The sequence below is a fragment of the Hyaena hyaena genome, unplaced genomic scaffold (assembly GCF_003009895.1).
Source record: "Hyaena hyaena isolate Hyena2069 unplaced genomic scaffold, ASM300989v1 scaffold_187, whole genome shotgun sequence".
Classification (NCBI taxonomy): domain Eukaryota; kingdom Metazoa; phylum Chordata; class Mammalia; order Carnivora; family Hyaenidae; genus Hyaena; species Hyaena hyaena.
The window spans coordinates 789,407-808,484 of NW_024080820.1; the positions used below are offsets into that span (position 1 = coordinate 789,407).

General features: G+C 43.4%; 1 protein-coding gene across 2 annotated transcripts in view; it reads right to left on the reverse strand.

The window, feature by feature from the left end:
• Nucleotides 1-17,097: 17,097 nt before the first annotated feature.
• Nucleotides 17,098-19,078, reverse strand: part of TXK (TXK tyrosine kinase) — a 65,963-nt gene continuing 63,982 nt past the window's right edge. For both annotated transcript variants that reach the window (XM_039241097.1, XM_039241096.1), the window contains one exon: nt 17,098-17,931. In XM_039241097.1, the coding sequence (XP_039097028.1) occupies nt 17,863-17,931 (69 nt within the window). In that variant the 3' untranslated portion in view covers nt 17,098-17,862. The remainder of the gene's footprint in view (nt 17,932-19,078) is intronic.

A 19,078-nucleotide genomic window follows, 5' to 3' on the forward strand; every position in this document is an offset into this window, starting at 1 on the left:
GAAGACACATGGGTTGATACCTCAGGTCAAGTACATGTTTACTCTGTTGATTGCTGTTTCACTTTAATTGTATACCAGATGTATAAGCTATGAACAGAAAAAGTATTTTCTGAAAAGGTAGTGTTTAAAACTTGTAGAAATTCTTTTAAAGTTTTTTTCTTCCCCTGTTGAAAAACTCTCTTGGTTTATCCAAGGCACTTTCTTAGTGAGCAAATGCAGGACATCCACCCCAAGGCCGTGGTGGTTCTCTGTTCTAGTGAAATTCAGTGTCAGGTATTTCTTATACGTCACTTGTTAACAAAGTTTTGCCCTTGGTGTATTGTGGCCCGGCTAAAGGTTCACAGAACACAAGAACTCATGTGGATCTTGGATTGGAAACTGAACTGATATTAACACATACACCAGGAGAAAGGCTGAAAAAGATTTAACAAGTTGAAGTATGTTGAGAAACAATGAAATATTTTAAAACTCTTTAAAAAATCCCTGGCAGGTACATGCATCAAAAAACTAAAATGTTATTGCCAATCTAAAAGTCAGAATAATTTTTCCCAAGTAGGGAAATATTGTCTAAGAAGAAATAAAATGCTGGATCCCTATATTCAGACTATATTAGTCTTGACTGGTGGCTTCATATAGGTACATATCTTAATGTTTATACATTATCTCACATAGATATCTTAAGATTAATTATATAACTATCTGCACATGGGTCATTAAGGATTACAAAGCTGTCTTCACGCAGCCAAACTGAAAGCTTTTCCATAATTCTGTTTCATTCATTCATTCAGTTCATTCGTATAATAGTTTCATTTTATTTTTTGACTCGTAATTTTATTCTTAAGAGGAAATGTCTAATGACTTTATTTTTAGTTCAGATTGCAGAATGTTTATAAGACCCTTTAGATTTAGCAGGACAAAGTTAAATTAATGCCTTTGTGTTTTAAGAGTATTAAATGAAATACTTGGAAAACACCCTTCATCATGCCTGATATAAGAATTTATTTCTCTTTGAATCCACATTTTGATTCTTATAGTCTTATTATCAGATAGGTAAGTACCATTTATTGCCAATTGTCATACATTCTTCGTCTTTTCTTAATATGTGTCACATTAGCTAATTTTAAATGATCCAAATGAAAATGAATTCCATCATTATACTATCTCAACACCATTACAAAATTATTCCAACAAGAATATTTTTTCTTAAAGCCGATAAAACTGAACTAAATGCACCATTCACATTCTAACAGAACTTTGTGGAAAAGCAATTTGTATGACTATATATGAAATGTTCTCAAATATTTTGAATAAACTCTATAGTCCTGAAATTTTCTATTTTTCAAATGTTTATACATACTGTTCATTTTAGGAAGTTTACAAATTTTAAATGAATGTTTCTGTATATTTTTCATTTGCAATAAAATGCATTTTAATTATGTGTGTTGGGATTCAATTTTTAGTTAATCGAAGTTAAGTGTATTTAATGGCATAAATATCCCCATTTAGATTTGAGACTGTTTTTCAAGTTTTGACGTTAAAAGAAAAATCTGCACTTAGGTTAACTTTGCTTTGGCATTTTCCTTGAAATTGAAGCCTGTTTTTTAAATGAAGAAGGATGGGGCGCCTGGGTGGCTCAGTCGGCTAAGCATCTGACTTCGGCTCAGGTCATGATCTCACAGTTGATGGGTTCGAGCCCTGTATCAGGCTCTGTGCTGACAGCTTGCTCAGTCTGGAGCCTGCTTCTGATTCTGTATTTCCCTCTCTCTCTGACTCTCCCCTGCTCATGCTGTCTCTCTCTCTCTCAAAAATAAATAAAACATTAAGAAAATAAAAGAAGAAGGATCTCCATAAAACCATTTCCTGTATCATTGATTTGGCACCAGCACCAAAAGTAGGAGAAACGGTCTTATCATTTAATGACAGCATTGAACAAGATAGGAGTACAAAGCAGTCACTGTAATGACATCTCAGTTCAGAAGTTTAAAAGGAGAAAGCATTTAAAAAATACTTGGTAGCAGTCCATTATATTAAATTCACATTTGCGAACTCTGCAAATTGAAGAAACAGAGGAAGAGGGAGAAAGCATTGTAAAAATAGTTTGGTAGCAGTGCATTACACTAAAATTTACATTTACAAACCCTCAGCGCATTTCCTTCTGGCCCCCGTGGGACTAAATCTTTGTTTCAGGGGAGTGCCTGCCTGACAGTCCAAAGAGCAAGTAACTCTTGATCCCTGCGTCCGGAGCTTGAGCCCCAGGTTTGGAATAGTTTACTGAAAACATTTTATTTTCATGTATTGACCACATCACTATGACTTGATCAGTTTTCCCTATTTTGATTTGAACTCATGTTTGAGAACCACTCTCTCAGTTGTTTCTATGGAAATGAATTGTCTAGGATACAAAAGGCCCCCTTTTTCCCGCCATTGTAAAAGTAAAGAAACAGAAATAATATGCAATCCCTTAAATCACTTGGTTACCAACACCCCAAACTACTCAATCCACTGAATGTATGCTTTCCTAAGGAAGGCTTGGTGGAGTCGATCCTGTGTAGAAACGTCGGATCTCAGAGGTTAGAACACATTTTTCACAGCAAGCAGTGTTTGTCGTCATCAACCATTTCAGCATCCTGGCTGTGGTGTATAGGAAGCCTCTAAGAGGTAAGCATGGGTTACAAAGAGGATTAAGTTTTATTTATAACAGTGAGCAACATATTTTTCCTGACTGAAAGCTTTGATGGGTTGCAAAAAACAACAAAAAGCCTTTTGAGGGAGCTGATTGCCTGAGCCACCCTTTCACCCCGTCAGTTACAAATCATGAAAAACCTTTCTTCTGGAGGGAAAACTATCTCTATCAATGCCATCATTAGTTGAATTAGAAGGCATTTGAGTTTCTTTTTATGTAGAACTTCTCCTGTGGCTGAGGGGAGAGTAGAATTTTTGCTGGCCAAGCTCTACGAGCCTCACGAGCTTTTCCAGCCCTCAGAAGACAAGTCCTCACACCAGTTTTCTGTACTGGCACACTCAAAAGATCATGCGGACCTCCCTCCCACGCAGCCCTGTGCAGGCCCCTGCGCACAGGGCTGTGTGGGAGGGAGGTCCGCATGATCTTTTGAGTGTGCCATAACTACTTGACTGGGGCAGGGGGAAGAAGCAGATACACAGAGTTGGTGGTATAGATAAAGGAGCCATGCTCTGAATACCACTCCCAGAATCCCCTCCCATTTTCTGCCTTCCGTGATCCAGCCAGTAAAACCTGACTGCTATTAAACAGCATCAACTCTGCCCCAGAAGCTTGTGGACTGCTTTGCAAATGCCTCCTCCAGGAACGCATGGACCACAGAAAGCAAATTCATCTCTGTGGAGAAAGTCTCTGGATCTCCCTTAGAATAGATCCTGGGTAATGACATGTGGCTCCTCCTAGAGTTAAATGCATCTAACAATCATCCAGGTAGTACACTCAAAGAGATCCACTGTCTAAGCTCAACAAAACACATTGTTTCCTAGATCAGGAATGGGCAAGACAGCCCTCTGACTCAGAAAGTCTCTCTCTCTCTGTCAATTAGCTATTGCCTGTGTTTTTACCATTAACATCTCATCATATCGCTGCAAGAGTTTTAAATAAAATACATTTGAATAAAAGAGATTACTCTTCTCCTTAACTCATGAAACTATAAAGCTGGGTTATAATGGGCAAGCCTTAGAAAAGACAGAAAAATTCCTATTGGTAGAGTAGGGTTTTATTTATAATTACCTTACTTGAACTTAATTCCTTCTGAGTAGTCTTGCATGCACAGGGAAAAAAAGGGCAAGTCTTTCTACCAGTTTTGAGAGGCTGCTTTCAGGATCACAGTATGTAGATTTTGAAATGAAGCGATCCAATCTTTTCAGAAAGTACTGAGACAGACACTGGGCAAGGGAAGCTGCCGGATTAAGTTTACACGAACAGAAAGGAGAATCAACATCAAGGGCACCATGATGTTGTCTTACTGTGAGAACCAAACTGGTTTAGAATCCGACAGACGTAAGGAATTCAATGCAATTCGAGTGACACAGAGCAGGTCCCCTTACGGGGAGGTGCCTGCTGATTGAAGATTAGCCCACAGCAAAAGGAAAAATAAAACATAAGGAGGAACTGGTCAAACAGGATCAAGTGTTGCATTGTTTTGCTGCACAGTGCCAGTAGCTGGGGCTGCCTGAAGCAGGGACCCACAATATGAGCACATGATCTATTTTCATAACATCGGGATAATTTACAGTCCAGAAGAATGAAGATTAACTAGAGTCCAATGTCCTTGAAAGGCCGTAACACCAGAATGGTGAATGAGACATCAAGGGTAAAGTCTAATATCTAGCTACGCAGAAACACGTTCAATTTTGTTACCAGGCAGACAAGAAAGTGGGACTTACTTCAAAGTCAGAAGATCTCAGCTGACTTTCATTCCCACCATTTAACAAGCAGACTCCACAACAAACAACAAACTCTTCTTTAAAATATTTGAACTTCTGGTTCCTTCCTGGGGTTTCATGGAATTCAGAAAGTAGTGTGGCCCCCACACGTTTCTGACCTTTGAATTCTTTTCCAGGGACCCGGTAGAGTTGAAATCAAGTGAGGAGATGCTGCAAAGCTCCCTGCCTCTGGGTTTCTGGCTCTTTGTAAAAGGGCACTGTATTTCCTTCACTCTCCTTAGCTATGAGTGAGTAGCCATTTTGATGGTGGACCCAGTGAAATGGCGGACAGGCTAGCAAAAGCGTTTGTCGAATTAGCAGGGGACAGCTTGTTGAACAGCTGTTAGTCATCAGGTATTGAGGGGACAGCTTTCTTTCTTTGCACTACCTATTAAAAAAGTTTAGAAGAAGCCTTGATGCAGAGTAAACATGTCTATACATACATGAAGTATTTTATCGAGTGCAATGATTTTTGGCCCTGGCTGCACATTACTTTCACAGAGGGTGCTTTTTAAAATTACCATGCCTGGGGCCGCCTGGGTGGCTCAGTCGGTTAAGCGTCTGACTTCGCTCAGGTCATGACCTCTCAGTTTGTGGGTTCGAGCCCCGCATTGGGCTCTGTGCTGACAGCTAGCTCAGAGCCTGGAGCCTGTTTCAGATTCTGTGTCTCCCTCTCACTCTGGCCCTCCCCTGCTCACACTCTCTCTCTCTCTCTCTTTCAGAAATAAAACATTTAAAAAATTAGAAAAGAAAAGAAAAAAGAAAAGAAAAGAAAATTACCACGCCTGGGCCCAGCCCCAGGCCAAGTAAGTAAAACTTCTGAGGGCGGGTCCAGGCAGCAGTGTTTGTTAAAAGCTCCCTCGATGATTTTAATATGCAGCCAGGGCTGAGAACCATTTAGATCTAAATCTGAGGCCCCACCTATTAGAAGTCATATCCCAATTTCACAGTGGCTGTTTTTTTTTTAAGTGCTGAACTAGAACATCCACCTATCCTTTGGTTGTTTTCAATTCCTTAGACAGGTTTCAACAATCTTTGTAGGAAGTTACATAATCCGTAGCTAAGAAGAAGTACCTAGTACAGTAGCTGCCAACAGAAGAGTCAGCATCATGTAGGAATGGGCTTGCCTTCAAGTCATTGCACAGCTGACTAATAGTGGCTTAGAGAAATCGGGGTTCATTCGTATCATATAAGAAGCAATCTGGAAGCGGGCAGTTCTGCGTTGGAGCGGTACCCCCACAACCCTAAGAGGGACCCAGAGAGGATTCTTTCTGCTCCCTAGAGAGGATTTCCAGATTTAACAGCAACAAAAATACCAGGCAAGCAGTTAAATTTGAATTTCAGACAGATACATTTTGTCACATGCAAGTATGTCACTTGGCAATATTTGGAAATACTTACTGCAATAGTCTAACTCCAATTCTGATGTTTGCCAACAACTTTCAAGCTCCTTTCTGCCCCACACCTGAGCAAGCGGATAAGAACGGCTGTCTGCTCCCTCCCTTGGTACCAGCGGAGAGTTCAAACCCCGTGCCCGCAGCCCGCTCAGCTCAGCCCTACCCCTCATCACCACTCCAACGCAGTTGCCCCATCTGGATTCGCTGAGGATATCCCCAGCAGATGTGAGTCATTATGTGCATCATACACCTTTCCTACTTTCTTGGTACGTGTATGGTGTCCACAGTCTCAACATCTGAGCCAAACTTGGGATGGGGCTCCATCCATTGCTGGGACTGACCGCAACTGGAGAGGTGACCACAACACTGACACTAAAAAATTATTTGTTGTTTATCAGAAATTTAAGTTTAACTGGACATCCTATATTTTATGCGGCAACCCTATCTATGGGCCCTCATCTTCATGTCTGTTTCCTCAGAGTCACAGAGCTTCCAGTCTCAAAGCCATGCTCCAACAGGAAGAGGCAAAAAACTTTCTTTCTGGTGAGTTTTGGCTTGTATTGGGGAAGGGAACCCCCACTCCCCCCACCCAGGTGCTTCTGGCTGCATTTCATTATGTGAAATTTGCTTGTGTCCATATGCTTGCTGCAAGTGAACCTCGAAAGATGAGTATTTCAACTTTTCATAAAAAGAACAAAGGGTTGTAGCTCCCTTTTGGAAGATAAACCCACAGCATCTACTATGAAGTTGTTTGTTGCCATATGTAACGGGTATATTTTGAAAATACCTGTATTTATCCATGAGTCAATTTCCCTCTCTCTGGATCTGATTAGCCTGGAGGGTATGGGGATGCAAATGTCACCTGGAAGGAAGGATATGGTCCAAGGACCTGCACCTTTGGCATCAGCTGGGAGCTTTTAGAAATGCGGAATGTAAGGTCCCACTTCGGACCTACTGAATCAGAATCTGCATTTTAACAAAGTCTCCAGGAGACTGTATATACATTAAAGTTTGAGAAGAATGGAGATAGAAGAACTTTGAAGAAGTGAAGAACATTTTTTGAGCTATTCTCAGTCCCCTTATGATATGGATGGGGCTCAGAAGTTTCCATATGGGCTCAAGATGGGAGCAGGAAGAAGTTGAATTAAGAACCAGACATGCTGTGACGGCGCCTGCCATTTGAGAAGCGAGATGACCCGTAGCCTCCACTACTGCACCAGCATTCCAGCCCAAGGGGCAAGTAGAAATCATGGTGGAGCCCAAGGGGGGCCTACAGGGCCAGCAAGCACTGGGGTGAGGCCGAGTCAGCCGGGGACGGCTGCAGGGCCCTGACCAAGTCAGGAGAGACCAACCCACACTGCCACCAACTTGGTCTGCAAGTGCCAGCAGGGCGAGCCAGCAAGCAGGTTGATAAGAAGTATTGTTGAGACCAGAGGTGCCGGGGGGACCCTGCTCCAATCCAAGCAGCCCTCCCATTCACGTCATCACTTCAAAGGCACATTGCGGGGCTGATAGTCGCTGGGAGGGCTGGGCTGATTACTCCCAATCAGCTTCTGATTGGTCTGTGCTTGGGCCAAATCAGTTTCAAATGTTTTGAATATCACCCTGGATAAAATCACCCCTCCCCCTTCTATACCCGGATACTACCTTGGCAGAAACAGAGGGATGGAAAGGCAAAATCTGAGTGACTGCCCTATTTTCTTATGAAAAATGTTTTCATTTTTTGCCCTGGGTTGAAGCTACGAGATTAAGATAAATTGGATTTTCCCAGCATTACCCAGCAAGCGAGAGAACATGAAGAAAATAGGATAGTTACAAAGTCAAGTAGCTACAGGTTGTCTGCATCCAGCAGCAGAGTGGGGAAATTTCCATCCTTTTTATAGAAACAAGGATAATCTACTTCCTCTATTAAATATTTATCTACCTATATGAATTTATATTTTTCTATACCTTATTCAGGTATCTTTTTTTTTCTGTTAATCTGATGTCAGTCTTTAATGTGATGTATTTTTCTCTACGTAAGTAGGGACAGGGAGATATTGAAAATCATGTGTAAGTCAAATTTTTTAAAATGTTTTTTTAAATTTATTTCTAGGAGAGAGAGAGAGAGAGAGACAGCGTGAGCAGGGGAGGGTCAGAGAGAGAGGGAGTCACAGACTCTGAAACAGGCTCCAGGCTCTGAGCTGGCAGTCAGCACAGAGCCCGACGCGGGGTTCGAACCCACGAACCGCGAGATCATGACCTAAGTGAAAGTCGGATGCTTAACCGACTAAGCCACCCCGGCGCCCCCAAATTTTTCTGGAAAAGGTGAGATCTCTACCAAAAAGAACTGGTAACTGCCTGACTTCATACAGTATAGCCAGAAAGCAAAACAATCCACCATTGTGTGGAAATGTTACTGACACCTAGGTTCAGAGGTCTGTCGCTGGAAAGGGCAAGACTCAAGAGACAAGTTTGTGATTAGAAAGGAATATGAGCTTTTCACAGAAGGCTGGCCACCTGGGGAGGAGGTGGAGTCTTGTCCAGAAGCCAACTCCAAGATTTCTGCCTGGCCCAGAGATTTTTAAAGAGGTTTAATCAGTTAAGGGAGTACAGTGGTCTGTGACATTTCTTGATTATGTGTAGACTCTTCCTTCCCTCCTCCTCCTATAGCTTCCTCCTCCCCTCCTCTCCCTTCCCCCTTCTCCCTCTCCTCCACCTCCTGCCCCCCACTCCTCCTTCTCCTTCTTCTTCTGAGAGGGAAAGAGAAAATGAGAATCTTAAGCAGGCTCCAGGCCCAGTGTAGAGCCCCATATGGGGCTCAATCTCATGAACTGTGGGATCATGACCCGGGCCAAAATCAAGAGTCTCATGTTTCACCGACCGAGCCACGCAGGCGTCCCTCACCTCCAACTTCAGACCCTCATATATTGCTAAAGCTCTCTCTTAAGTTGTGAGAAAGCTTACTCCAGATCATTTCAAAACGGTCGAGTGCTGAAGAAAACTGAACCTAGCCAACTGTCCCTTAATACAGACAAATTTACTAATTATGTTGGAGCTAATCTACATTACAGAAGCATGGATCATAGCCAAACACCTCCAGCTGGTTACTAGGAAAGATGGCAGATCACATTCTAAAAGGACCAGAAAGCAAGAGTACTTGGGAAGAGTAGAGCAGTGGGTATTTGTTGATTATCATTCCAGCATCTGTTACTCACCCTCCCTTCCCTGTCTCTCTAGAACTCACCATTTCTAGTTCCAAGTGGTTGTAGGTAAATGGGTCCCAACCCTGGCTCTTGTGAGAACATGTGACCAAAGCTAAGCCAATCAAAGCATTCCATGCCCCAGCCTGCAGAGGTTTGTTCAAGGAGGCGTGTGGCTCTGATCCAGTAAGAGAGAATATCAGGACACTGGTACAAACGCTGGGATGAAGATGTTTTCTCCCTTTGGATGATACGAAGTGTCAAGTTGAGCTATGCGGCTACAGCAGCCACTTTTCATCTGAGGATGGAGAAGGTAGAAAGAGGAGGCAGCCTAAAGACCCAAGAAAAGGAGCTGGAACAGGGTGAATATCTGAACCTGTGGACTCAACAGTCATATGGTTCAATAATACCTGGGTCAACCTCAGCACTATTGACTTGGGGCTGGATACTTCTTCCTTGTGAGGGAACGTGCTGTGTATTGTAGGATGTTTAGCAACATCATTGGTCGCTAGTCCCTAGATGCCAGTAGTACCTCCCTACCATGGGTGATGGTCAAAAATGCCTGTCTGAATTGAGGTGGGTTTTTTTTGTTTTTGTTGTTGTTGTTGTTGTTTTTTGCCTTGTTTTGGGAGTGGACTGGAGCCACCCTGGTCTCCAGAGAGATTTGACTCATCCACTTCTGTCCCTCCAGCTGGCCAGGTGTGGGAGCTTTGGAGGAGAAGAGAGCCAGGAATGCCCACCTGGAGTTGGACTCCATGCAGGTTGAAGGGGCTGATTGCTGGCCAGCCTCTCTCTCTGCTGCCAAACGTGGGACCAGACTCATCGCACCCCCATCACACTCACCGTGGGGGCAGAAGGTGGGTGAAAACGAGGCTGTGCAAACCAGAACTGAGGACCGGCCCCGGCAATGAATGGAGAGGGGGATGGAGATGGCTCTGAGGATGGGCCTGGATAGATCTGCACATTGGAAAATCAACCCGCGGCCCTGGCCAAACTAAATCCTCACGGGGCTTCTGTTCAGACCACAGTAAGCAGCTGGTCAGCTATGTGTAGCCCAGCAAAGACCTTTCCAGATTCAGAAATTCTGTTCAATATGGGGGTTCTTAGTTTTTTCATGCTACAGATCACTTTGGAAATCTAGGGCAGCCTTTATATACCCCCTCTCAGAACAAGGCCTTTAAATGCATAAGATAAAAACACACAGAACTAATAAGGTAACCAATCATATTGAAAAAAGTTATCAAAGTATTTTAAAGACACATGTGTGCCTTAGGTAATACGTCTTTTTAAAAATTGAGTTAAATGAAAAGATGTAGGGGTGGTTCTAAAAGCTTCATGTCTTTGAAGTAGTGATACATGTAGATTTTCTCCCCCCAAAAGCTGAAACAACTCTCATATTATATGAAAATAACAGTTTTTCACAATGCAACAAAGTCACAGAAATTGCTGATATAAAGTACTAGATTCTATTGTTGTTTTGTTTTACCTATATTTGGCATTACAGGAAATGCTAAATTTTAGTTAAAGATCCATAAAAATAAATGTGAATTTTGTTGTTGTTGTTCAAGTTTATGAACAACTCTTTAGTCCCAGGTCAAGAAGCTTTTGTAACTAGATCAGTGGTTTTCAACCCCAGGGCCATTCTGCCCCCCAGGGGACATTTGCCAATGTTCCTGAAATGTTTTTGTTGTCGTACCATTGGGGCTGTAGGGTGCTGCTGGCTTAGTGCCTAGAGGCCACAGATGCCACTGGACATCCTACCAAGACACAGCACATCTTTCCACAGTAAAGAATTATCCAGCCCTGGGGCACCTGAGTGGCTCAGGCAGTTGAGTGTTTGACTCTTGATTTCGGCTCAGGTCATGATCTCACAGTTTGTGGGCTTGAGTCTAGCATCAGGCTCTGTGATAGCAGCGCAGAGCCTGCTTGGGGTTCTCTGTCTCCTTCTCTCTCTGCCCCTCCCCCCCGGGAAATAATCTTAAAAAAAAAGAAGAAGAAGAAGAAGAATGGGCGCCTGGGTGGCTTAGTCGGTTAAGCGTCCGACTTTCGCTTGGGTCATGATCTCGCGGTTCGTGGGTTCAAGCCCCGCATCGGGCTCTTGGCTGACAGCCAGCTCAGAGCCTGGAGCCTGTTTCAGTCTGTGACTCCCTCTCTCTCTGACCCTCCCCTGCTCACGCTGTCTCTCTCTCTCCTAGAAACAAATAAAACATTTTAAAAAAATAAAAGAATTATCCAGCCCAAAATGTCAGTAGCACTGAGACTGAGAACCCTGAACTAGAGGAAGAAACCCTGAACTAGACCTAGAAAAACTATGGTCAGGATGAAGAAGTCTTTATAAAGGCAGCTGTAAATTCTGTGCCTTTCCCAAACCACATAGTCCTTAGGAAGCCTGGAAAGTATATCATTCCCCACCTTTACCCTAAGTGCTGTTGTATTTGGAAGAAGCTTCCCAGGAAACAGAATTTAAGGCAGACAAAAAGAAAGAGCAGGACAATATGGTCAGGGGAGCAAGGTGAGCTGTTAAAAGTAAAGCAACCAACTGGCATAAGGCATTTGCGCTGTGATGTTTTAGTGGGTTTCCTACAGGAAAGTTCTTGCTCCCGGACTCTCATCGCAGGAAAAAGAGATAAGATTGTGATTCTAAAGTCATGTGCTCCATAGGACACCCAGACTTCCTGGGATGGAAGTAAATAGCATTTGAGGCTTAGATCTAATGAGAGCAATTATGCCAGATGGAAGAAAAGAAGAGGAAGGAGAAGCTGGTGCCTAGAGATGAAGTATAGAGATGGGCTGGCCTGGGAGCCCATGAGAGGCTGGCTTCCCGAGATGGGGGCTAATGTGATAGGTGGTGACAGAGTCCCTCCTTGACCAAACTTCAGTCTGGCTCCTCTGAGCTCTCTTCTTGTCTAGGCGTCATCACCGAGCCCATCCATGGTCTACCCTTAGTAAGAATCCTGTCAAGTCAGTTTAGCAAGACTCCCCCTATCCCTGGTATCTCCTCTTGGTAACTGTCCATCTACTGAGCCCCTCACTCCGGCTATCTGTCCTGACTGTCTTTGCTGTATTTGGAGTTGAATTCCGTCTCTCTTCCCTATTGCAATAGTCTTGATAAAGTCTTCCTTACTGTTTTAACAAATGTTAAAATATTTTTTCTCTAGTAGTCAAGGCCCAAGCTCTGCAGCACTGAGAATGGGGAAATGGCCATGAGATATGTAGGGAGCTGAGAACTAATGAACTTGGCCCTGTAGAGAGCGGGGCTGAGGTTCTCTGTGGCTGAGCCCATGCGAGCAGGGAGGACTCTCACAAGGGAAACCTGTATGCCTGACAGAAGCAGAGGACCAGGGACAGTTGCAACCTGAAAGACGAGCCACTGAACACGTAGGGCCCAGGACAGCCCTCCCTCCATGCCCACCCCTCATCTCTATTTTCCACATAGTACGTACACCTCCACTTTCCTATACTGCTTGCGGAGTCGGGCACAGCGTCTCCTCACAAAAGGCACTTCTCACCAACCACAGCAAGAGAGAGACCCAAAATCAGCCTTCATTTGATTCAGGAAAATGATGTTATACTCCTTACACTGCATGTTGGGCAGTGTATTTACACTGGCTGTGTGTGAACATGTACCCGTGTTATGTGGTTCTCTGTTTAACATCCAGTTTCTCTCCGCAAGAGAACTGAAGCAATTCTTTTCTGGGTGTGGCTCAGGGACATGGCTCTACCCTGGTCCATACTTCTTTCATTGTGTCACTGGCTGATGCTCTTCTGTTACATGTTCCCTTCTGTATCCCATACCATTTATATTGCATTTTTCCACTAATGCAGCTATCGACCAGATAAGAACTCCTTGATTCCAGTTATCCAGATTGCTATGAAGTTACATGCCTGTAGCCCAGATGTTAGGGGAGGTTCTTTTTATTCTTTTTTTTTTTTTTTGTAATTTTTTTATGTCTTTATTTTATTTTGAGAGAGACAGAGAGAGAGGGAGAGGGAGACACAGAATCTGAATCAGAGCTGTCAGCACAGAGCCTGACACAGGGCTCAAACCTACAGACTGTGGGATCATGAGCTGAGCCAAAGTCAGATGCTTAGCTGAGTGAGCCCCAGGCACCCTGGTTCTTTTTATTCTTAAAATCAAGTTAAATCCTCAGTGTAGCAGTCACACAACTATACATAACCAAAGCCTTTCCCAAGATTTAGACAAAATCTCCGAGGGCTTACATGCTTAGAGTGTCTTCTGCCTGCCGGTTTCTTCTTCTTCCCAGACATGTTTCATATGGTCTCTGTCCTGCACCATGAGAAATACTCTTCCCACACATGCTCTTCCCACACACGCAATAAAATTCACTCAAACCCAGCATTCATGAGCCCAACTGACTTTAAGGAATAACTGGGGTTACAGGGGTGAGAAAACATAAGAAAACCAACATTCCTGCTCCCCCACGTCTGCCATCAGGCAATGCCCTCCCTCTAACTCTTTTATCTGCTTTCCTCCTCTCCTTCCTCTTCTAGTTTCTCTACAGGTCAAGCAATGCATCTGTCTCTGATGCCTACCCCCAAACTTATTTAGTCAAACCTATCAAATTTCTCATTCAATTGTGGCCTTCCATTTAGTAAGACCCTCACTCCCTGGAAAGAAATTAGAGAAACAAATAGCCATGTGTGGGGTGGTGTGTGCATGTGTGTGTGCACATGCGTGTCCACACGCATGTGTGCACATGCATGTATTCATCCCACACATGATGAGACACCCAGATCTTTCATAGTATCTCCAGATCCAAGTTCTTGCTTCTATCAAATTCCCCTTCTCTGCATTTCATCTCTAATAGTATCCTTTTGTATCACCCCAAATCACCTCAAGCCTCTCAAATACTATTTATTTTCGGTTGTGTACAGGGCATCCTGCTATGCTGACCACAAAGAATAGGGGACTGATATTACTGCAGCTCAACCAACAAAAGTTAATACAAGACGTCCTTGTCCATACAAATCCTTTGGCCATTGTAATGGGCAAGACAATTCCAAATACGGTTGAGGATGTGAAGCAAATGGAATGTTCATACACTGCAGCTGGTCGTGTCCTTGCTGATGTCCACTTACAACACTGCTTGGCACTGTTTCCAAAAGCTGAACACACACAAAGTTGTTGGTTCTGCAACTCCACTTCTAGGCACACACAGAACAGATACACATACATGTTTTCACCGTGAGGTGTGTAGAATAATGTTCATAGCAGCACCGACCCTAATAGCCAAACTGGAAACAACCCAAAGGCCATCGCGAGTAGAACAGATAAATAATCAGCGGTATAGTTACACAGTGGGAGACTATACAGAAATACAAGTTGATGAAACACAACCACATACAATATGGAGGGACCAAATGAACATATCCAGTGAAAGAAGCCAGGCACAGGAGAGTACGTACCATAGGAGTCCATTTGTATAAAGTTCCAAAAGGCCCATACCAATGCACGGTGTTGGAAATCAGGATATTGATTACTACTGGATGAATGACTCTGTTACGGAATCTGGTTGGGATCACCCAGCGCAAGAACCAAGCGGCACTCGGAGATCTTGGAAGGCAGGAGGTTTATTTTACACCAGTGGGCTCAGAGGAGTCACTCTCCAGAGGTCTGAGCCCCAAGCATTAGCAGAGGGAACAATTTATAGCCTGTTACCTCCGCCATCCTCATTAATCAGGGAGAAGTGTTTTCTTATTAGTCCTGTAGGCCATCTTACAACAGATTTTCCCTATCAACTCAAATTGGGCATGAGAATGGATTCTGGAATTCTGGAGTGTACCATTTCTTGATCCGAGTGCTAGTTACACATATATATTCACTTTATGAAAACTAAGCTATATACACATGACTTGTGTACCTTATGTATGTGACCAAAGTGTTGACAGCAGACCTGTACTCTTTTTATCCCAGACCTAGATCTGTCTGGGAGGATTTTAGGTTTGCTTTCGTCCAGCACTTGAATGGCAAATGAATGGCACAGCCCCTTCAACATGTTCCAAGATAAATTTGGAATCTTGAGTCCCAGGGCCAGACATGTGTTTTGTAATGCTGTGGAAATCTCTGATCTGTGGCAGAGCACATGAGCTGAGAGACCTGAGAATTGTAGGCCTACATAACAAGTGGGAAACCAAGAGAGAAGTTTCTTTGCATAAAGACAAATTCCAATGACCATGGCCTCATCACCAGCAATCATACACACTCTCTAGGTGGTTGAGGAGGGACCCAAGTATCTATGCACTTGGGCAATTGATAGGCCTCCCTTGAAACAGATGGGTTGTGGGGCACCTGGGTGGCTCAGCTGGTTAAACATCCTACTTCAACTCAGGTCATGATCTTACAGTTTGTGAGTTCAAGTCCCGTGTCAGGCTCTGTGCTGACAGCTCAGAGCCTGGAGACTGCTTCGGATTCTGTGTCTCCCTCTCTCTCTGACCCTCCCCTGCTCACACTCTGTTTCTCTCTTTCTCAAAAATGAATAAACATTAAAAAAAAATTAAAGACATTCCAAATTCACCCATGATCTGGCACCTCAGTTACATACACGTTATCTCCAGTTACTTCTGTTTCTTAGTATCTCAAACTCTGATGAAGTATTAAAACAAAAGGAATAGAGCTCTCCTACCACACTGCTCATAGGCACGCCAGCGGCCACCATCACACCTCCAGGAAGGACTTCTCTCTGGACTCACTCTCGCTCTGCACTCTGTCTTCCTGCATCACCGCGATAGTGATGGCAGATGCTCTGTGGTCAATCCTAACTTTTCAGTATTTGGATGTTCTGTTTTGTTCTGTTGTCATAACGTTAACCTTCCCCCTGGCCTTGGCTTTTGCTTGTTCAACAGTCTCATGCCCTCTTGCACTTAACTTCTGCAAATCTTATTTGACCTAAGATCTCAGTAGTAGGAGCCCTGTCTCACCCCCATATCATGAGGAAAAGGGGTTTGATAGTCTCAGAAACACCACAGGATCTCATGCAAATATTTCTGAGACCACCACCTGAATTATCAAAGTTGAACATTCTCGTGCCTGATGCTCATTTCAGTGCTCAGTGACCGAGTACCACTGATACTCAAATACCTCATTCTTGGAGTAGGGAAATAGGACTTAAAAGTCACAACTGCTGCCAGACAGCAACTTAGCATCTAATGAGAATCATAATGCAGAACCATGATGCAGATTAGGGCAGTATTCAAACGATAGACTCCCCCATAGCAAAACCTTACAATGGTAACATTTGTGCCTTCTGCCACACACTTCTTCCTACGGTGATTCTGAAACACTCACAATGATAAAGATACATTTCCAATCATTCCCACAAACAGTGCAGGAGAAATTAAGATTTAATTATGACTAGGGCGTCTGGGTGGCTCAGTCAGTTAAGTATCCAACTTGAGCTCAGGTCATGATCTTGTGGTTCATGAGTTTGAGCCCCACATCTGGCTCTGTGCTGATAGCTTGGAGCCTGGAACCTGCTTCAGATTCTGTGTATCCCCACTGTCTCTCAGCTCTTCCTCTACCTGTGCTCTCTCTCTCTCAAAAATAAATTAACAATAAAAAAAGATTTAATTATGACTATGGTTATTGTATCTTGAATTCAAAACCTTGGACTTCAGAAATAATGGAGTTGGAGGTAATATTTGGATATTTTGTTTTTGCTTCCTCTTGCTCTTATGAAAAAAGCAAGTCATCTTCTAGAAAGGTACTGGAGGAACCTTCTATGACAAAATAAGTCTTCTTCCAGAAGACCTACAAATACAGAGAACAAACTTGATGGAGAGAGAGGGTGGGGGTGGGAGATACAGGCTTTTAGTTATAGAATAAATAAGTCACAGGAATAAAAGGATAGGACAGGGAAAATTATCAATGATATTGTAATAACAATGTATGGTGACAGATGGTAGCTACACTTGTGGTGAGCACACCATAACATACAGAAATGTTAAATCACTACATGGTACACCTGAAACTAATATAATATTGTGTCAGCCATACTCAAAAAAGATTGAAGAATTTAACTAAAAAAAGACATGAACCTTCAAAATGTGTAACTTTTCTTTACCCACCTGTGCAATAAGCATCCTTTTACACTAAAAGGAAAAGAAAATAAAATAGATCTATTACACATTTTAAAAGGAGGTTTCTTAAGTTGCCCCATTTCACATGGACAAAGTGTGAAACTGCAGAACTGAAATTCAGGTTCTGACTTGACCCTGACAATGGATATTACTGGAAATAGAAACATCGCTGGGACCCGTTCAAAGAACTTTGCCTTCACAGTGTTTAAAACTGAAATACAAGAAACTGTCTCCAAAATAATCAGATATGTGCAAAACCAAGTCCTTAAATAACATCGGGGAGATTATAAAAGTTTAAGAACGTTCACATTCATGTGGCTTGTAAAGGTGCACTTTCCACAAAGAGCTGTATAGCTCAAAAGCATTGAATTCTGCAGGGGAGGCTCCTTCATTCCATGAGTTGGGAGAATTTCTTTCCTCTCACGGGTTCCCAGGGCTCTTCTCATAAAGAGCAGCCACTGTGAAGACTGCTATGAGGCAGTTTCCCCCTCTTCACATATGGGGCACGAAGAACAACACAGAAGAATGAGAGTTGGAAAGTTTCTTTCAAAGACATCCCTGTAGAAAACATGACTGTCGGAGTAGTTTTAAACTTTAAAGTTTGAAAAGCCTGTGACCTTTACACCGTTTCCAAGAGTCAGCAGCTCTAAAGGAAGGTGTTCACCTTCAGTGACTCCAAACAGGATTTCCTTTTGCGATAATTTGGCAAGATGGTCCTCTGGGTTAGCCTTCCATTCAGGTCACCAGGTCTCTGCAATCTCAGTGAGAACCTGCAGCAGCTCGGCGAATGTAGGGCGGCCTTTGGGCTTCTGGAAAAGGGAAATAAAGATGGTCAGCTCAGCCTAAAATTCACTCAGATAGCAGCTCTGGAACTTGCTGGCAGGCCCCTGGACCTAGGCTTTTTCTCCGCAAATGGAAGAGAATGAAACCTTGGCGGGTGCACAGGGCATGACTGGTAGTTGAATGAAGCATGAGTGAAAATAAAGAGTAGAGAGTGCTGCAAAAATAAAACAGCCTGACCTGCAAACACCAGCCACAGTTGGCTATTTAAATTCAAACTGATTAAAATGAAATATATCTTTGAATTCAATTCTCAGTCACACTGGCCACCTTTCAATTCTTCAACAGCCAGGCATGGGTAATATATTGGAGAGGGCAGACATAACACATTGTCCCACCGGACAGCACTGCCCTAGAGATCTTTTTGGATGACTTGGTGTGCATGGGGTAAAAAAAAGAGCTGGGACGGGGCACTTGGCTGGCTCAGACGGTTAAGCATCCCTCTTCAGCTTAGGTCCGATCTCTCAGTTCGTGTGTTTGAGACTCGCATCAGGCTCTGTGCTGACAGCTCAGAGCCTGGAGCCTGCTTCAGATTCCGTGTCTCCCTCTCTTTCTCTCTGCCCCTCCCCCACTCATGCTCTGTCTCTCTCTAACTCTCTCAAAAATAAACAAACATTTAAAAAAAACTGAAAAAACAAAGAGCTGGGAGAAGATGGGCATCCAGAGTACCAGGCTATCATACTCTGCCCCAGGTATTTACTACATTTGATCCCCTGTAGAAGGAAAGATTTCAGTCAGAAAGCACATGCCATGTTTTCATACAGGACTTTGCAGTTCCTGGGGCACAGACTGTTAAGGCTCAGTCAACAGAATCCATGGTCATGGAGACAATCTTTCCTATTTCACCATGGGACGTGGTTTGGCTTTGGCTCCAGGAGGAAGAAAAGAAGACACTGTTGGCATCTTTTGAGGTCCATGGGAAACAGAACGCCTCGTGGTAGCCACATTCTCACAGAGATCGCTGGCAGCCAGGGTCATGCAGAGACACCACTCTCAGTGCTTTATAAACAGATGGCATCAATAAAAAGGACCAAGCAGAAGGATATGGAAGCACATGTGCAAGTTCTCCTGGAGATTCCAGGAATAATTTGTGGAGCTGTTGGAGGAGGTTGACAT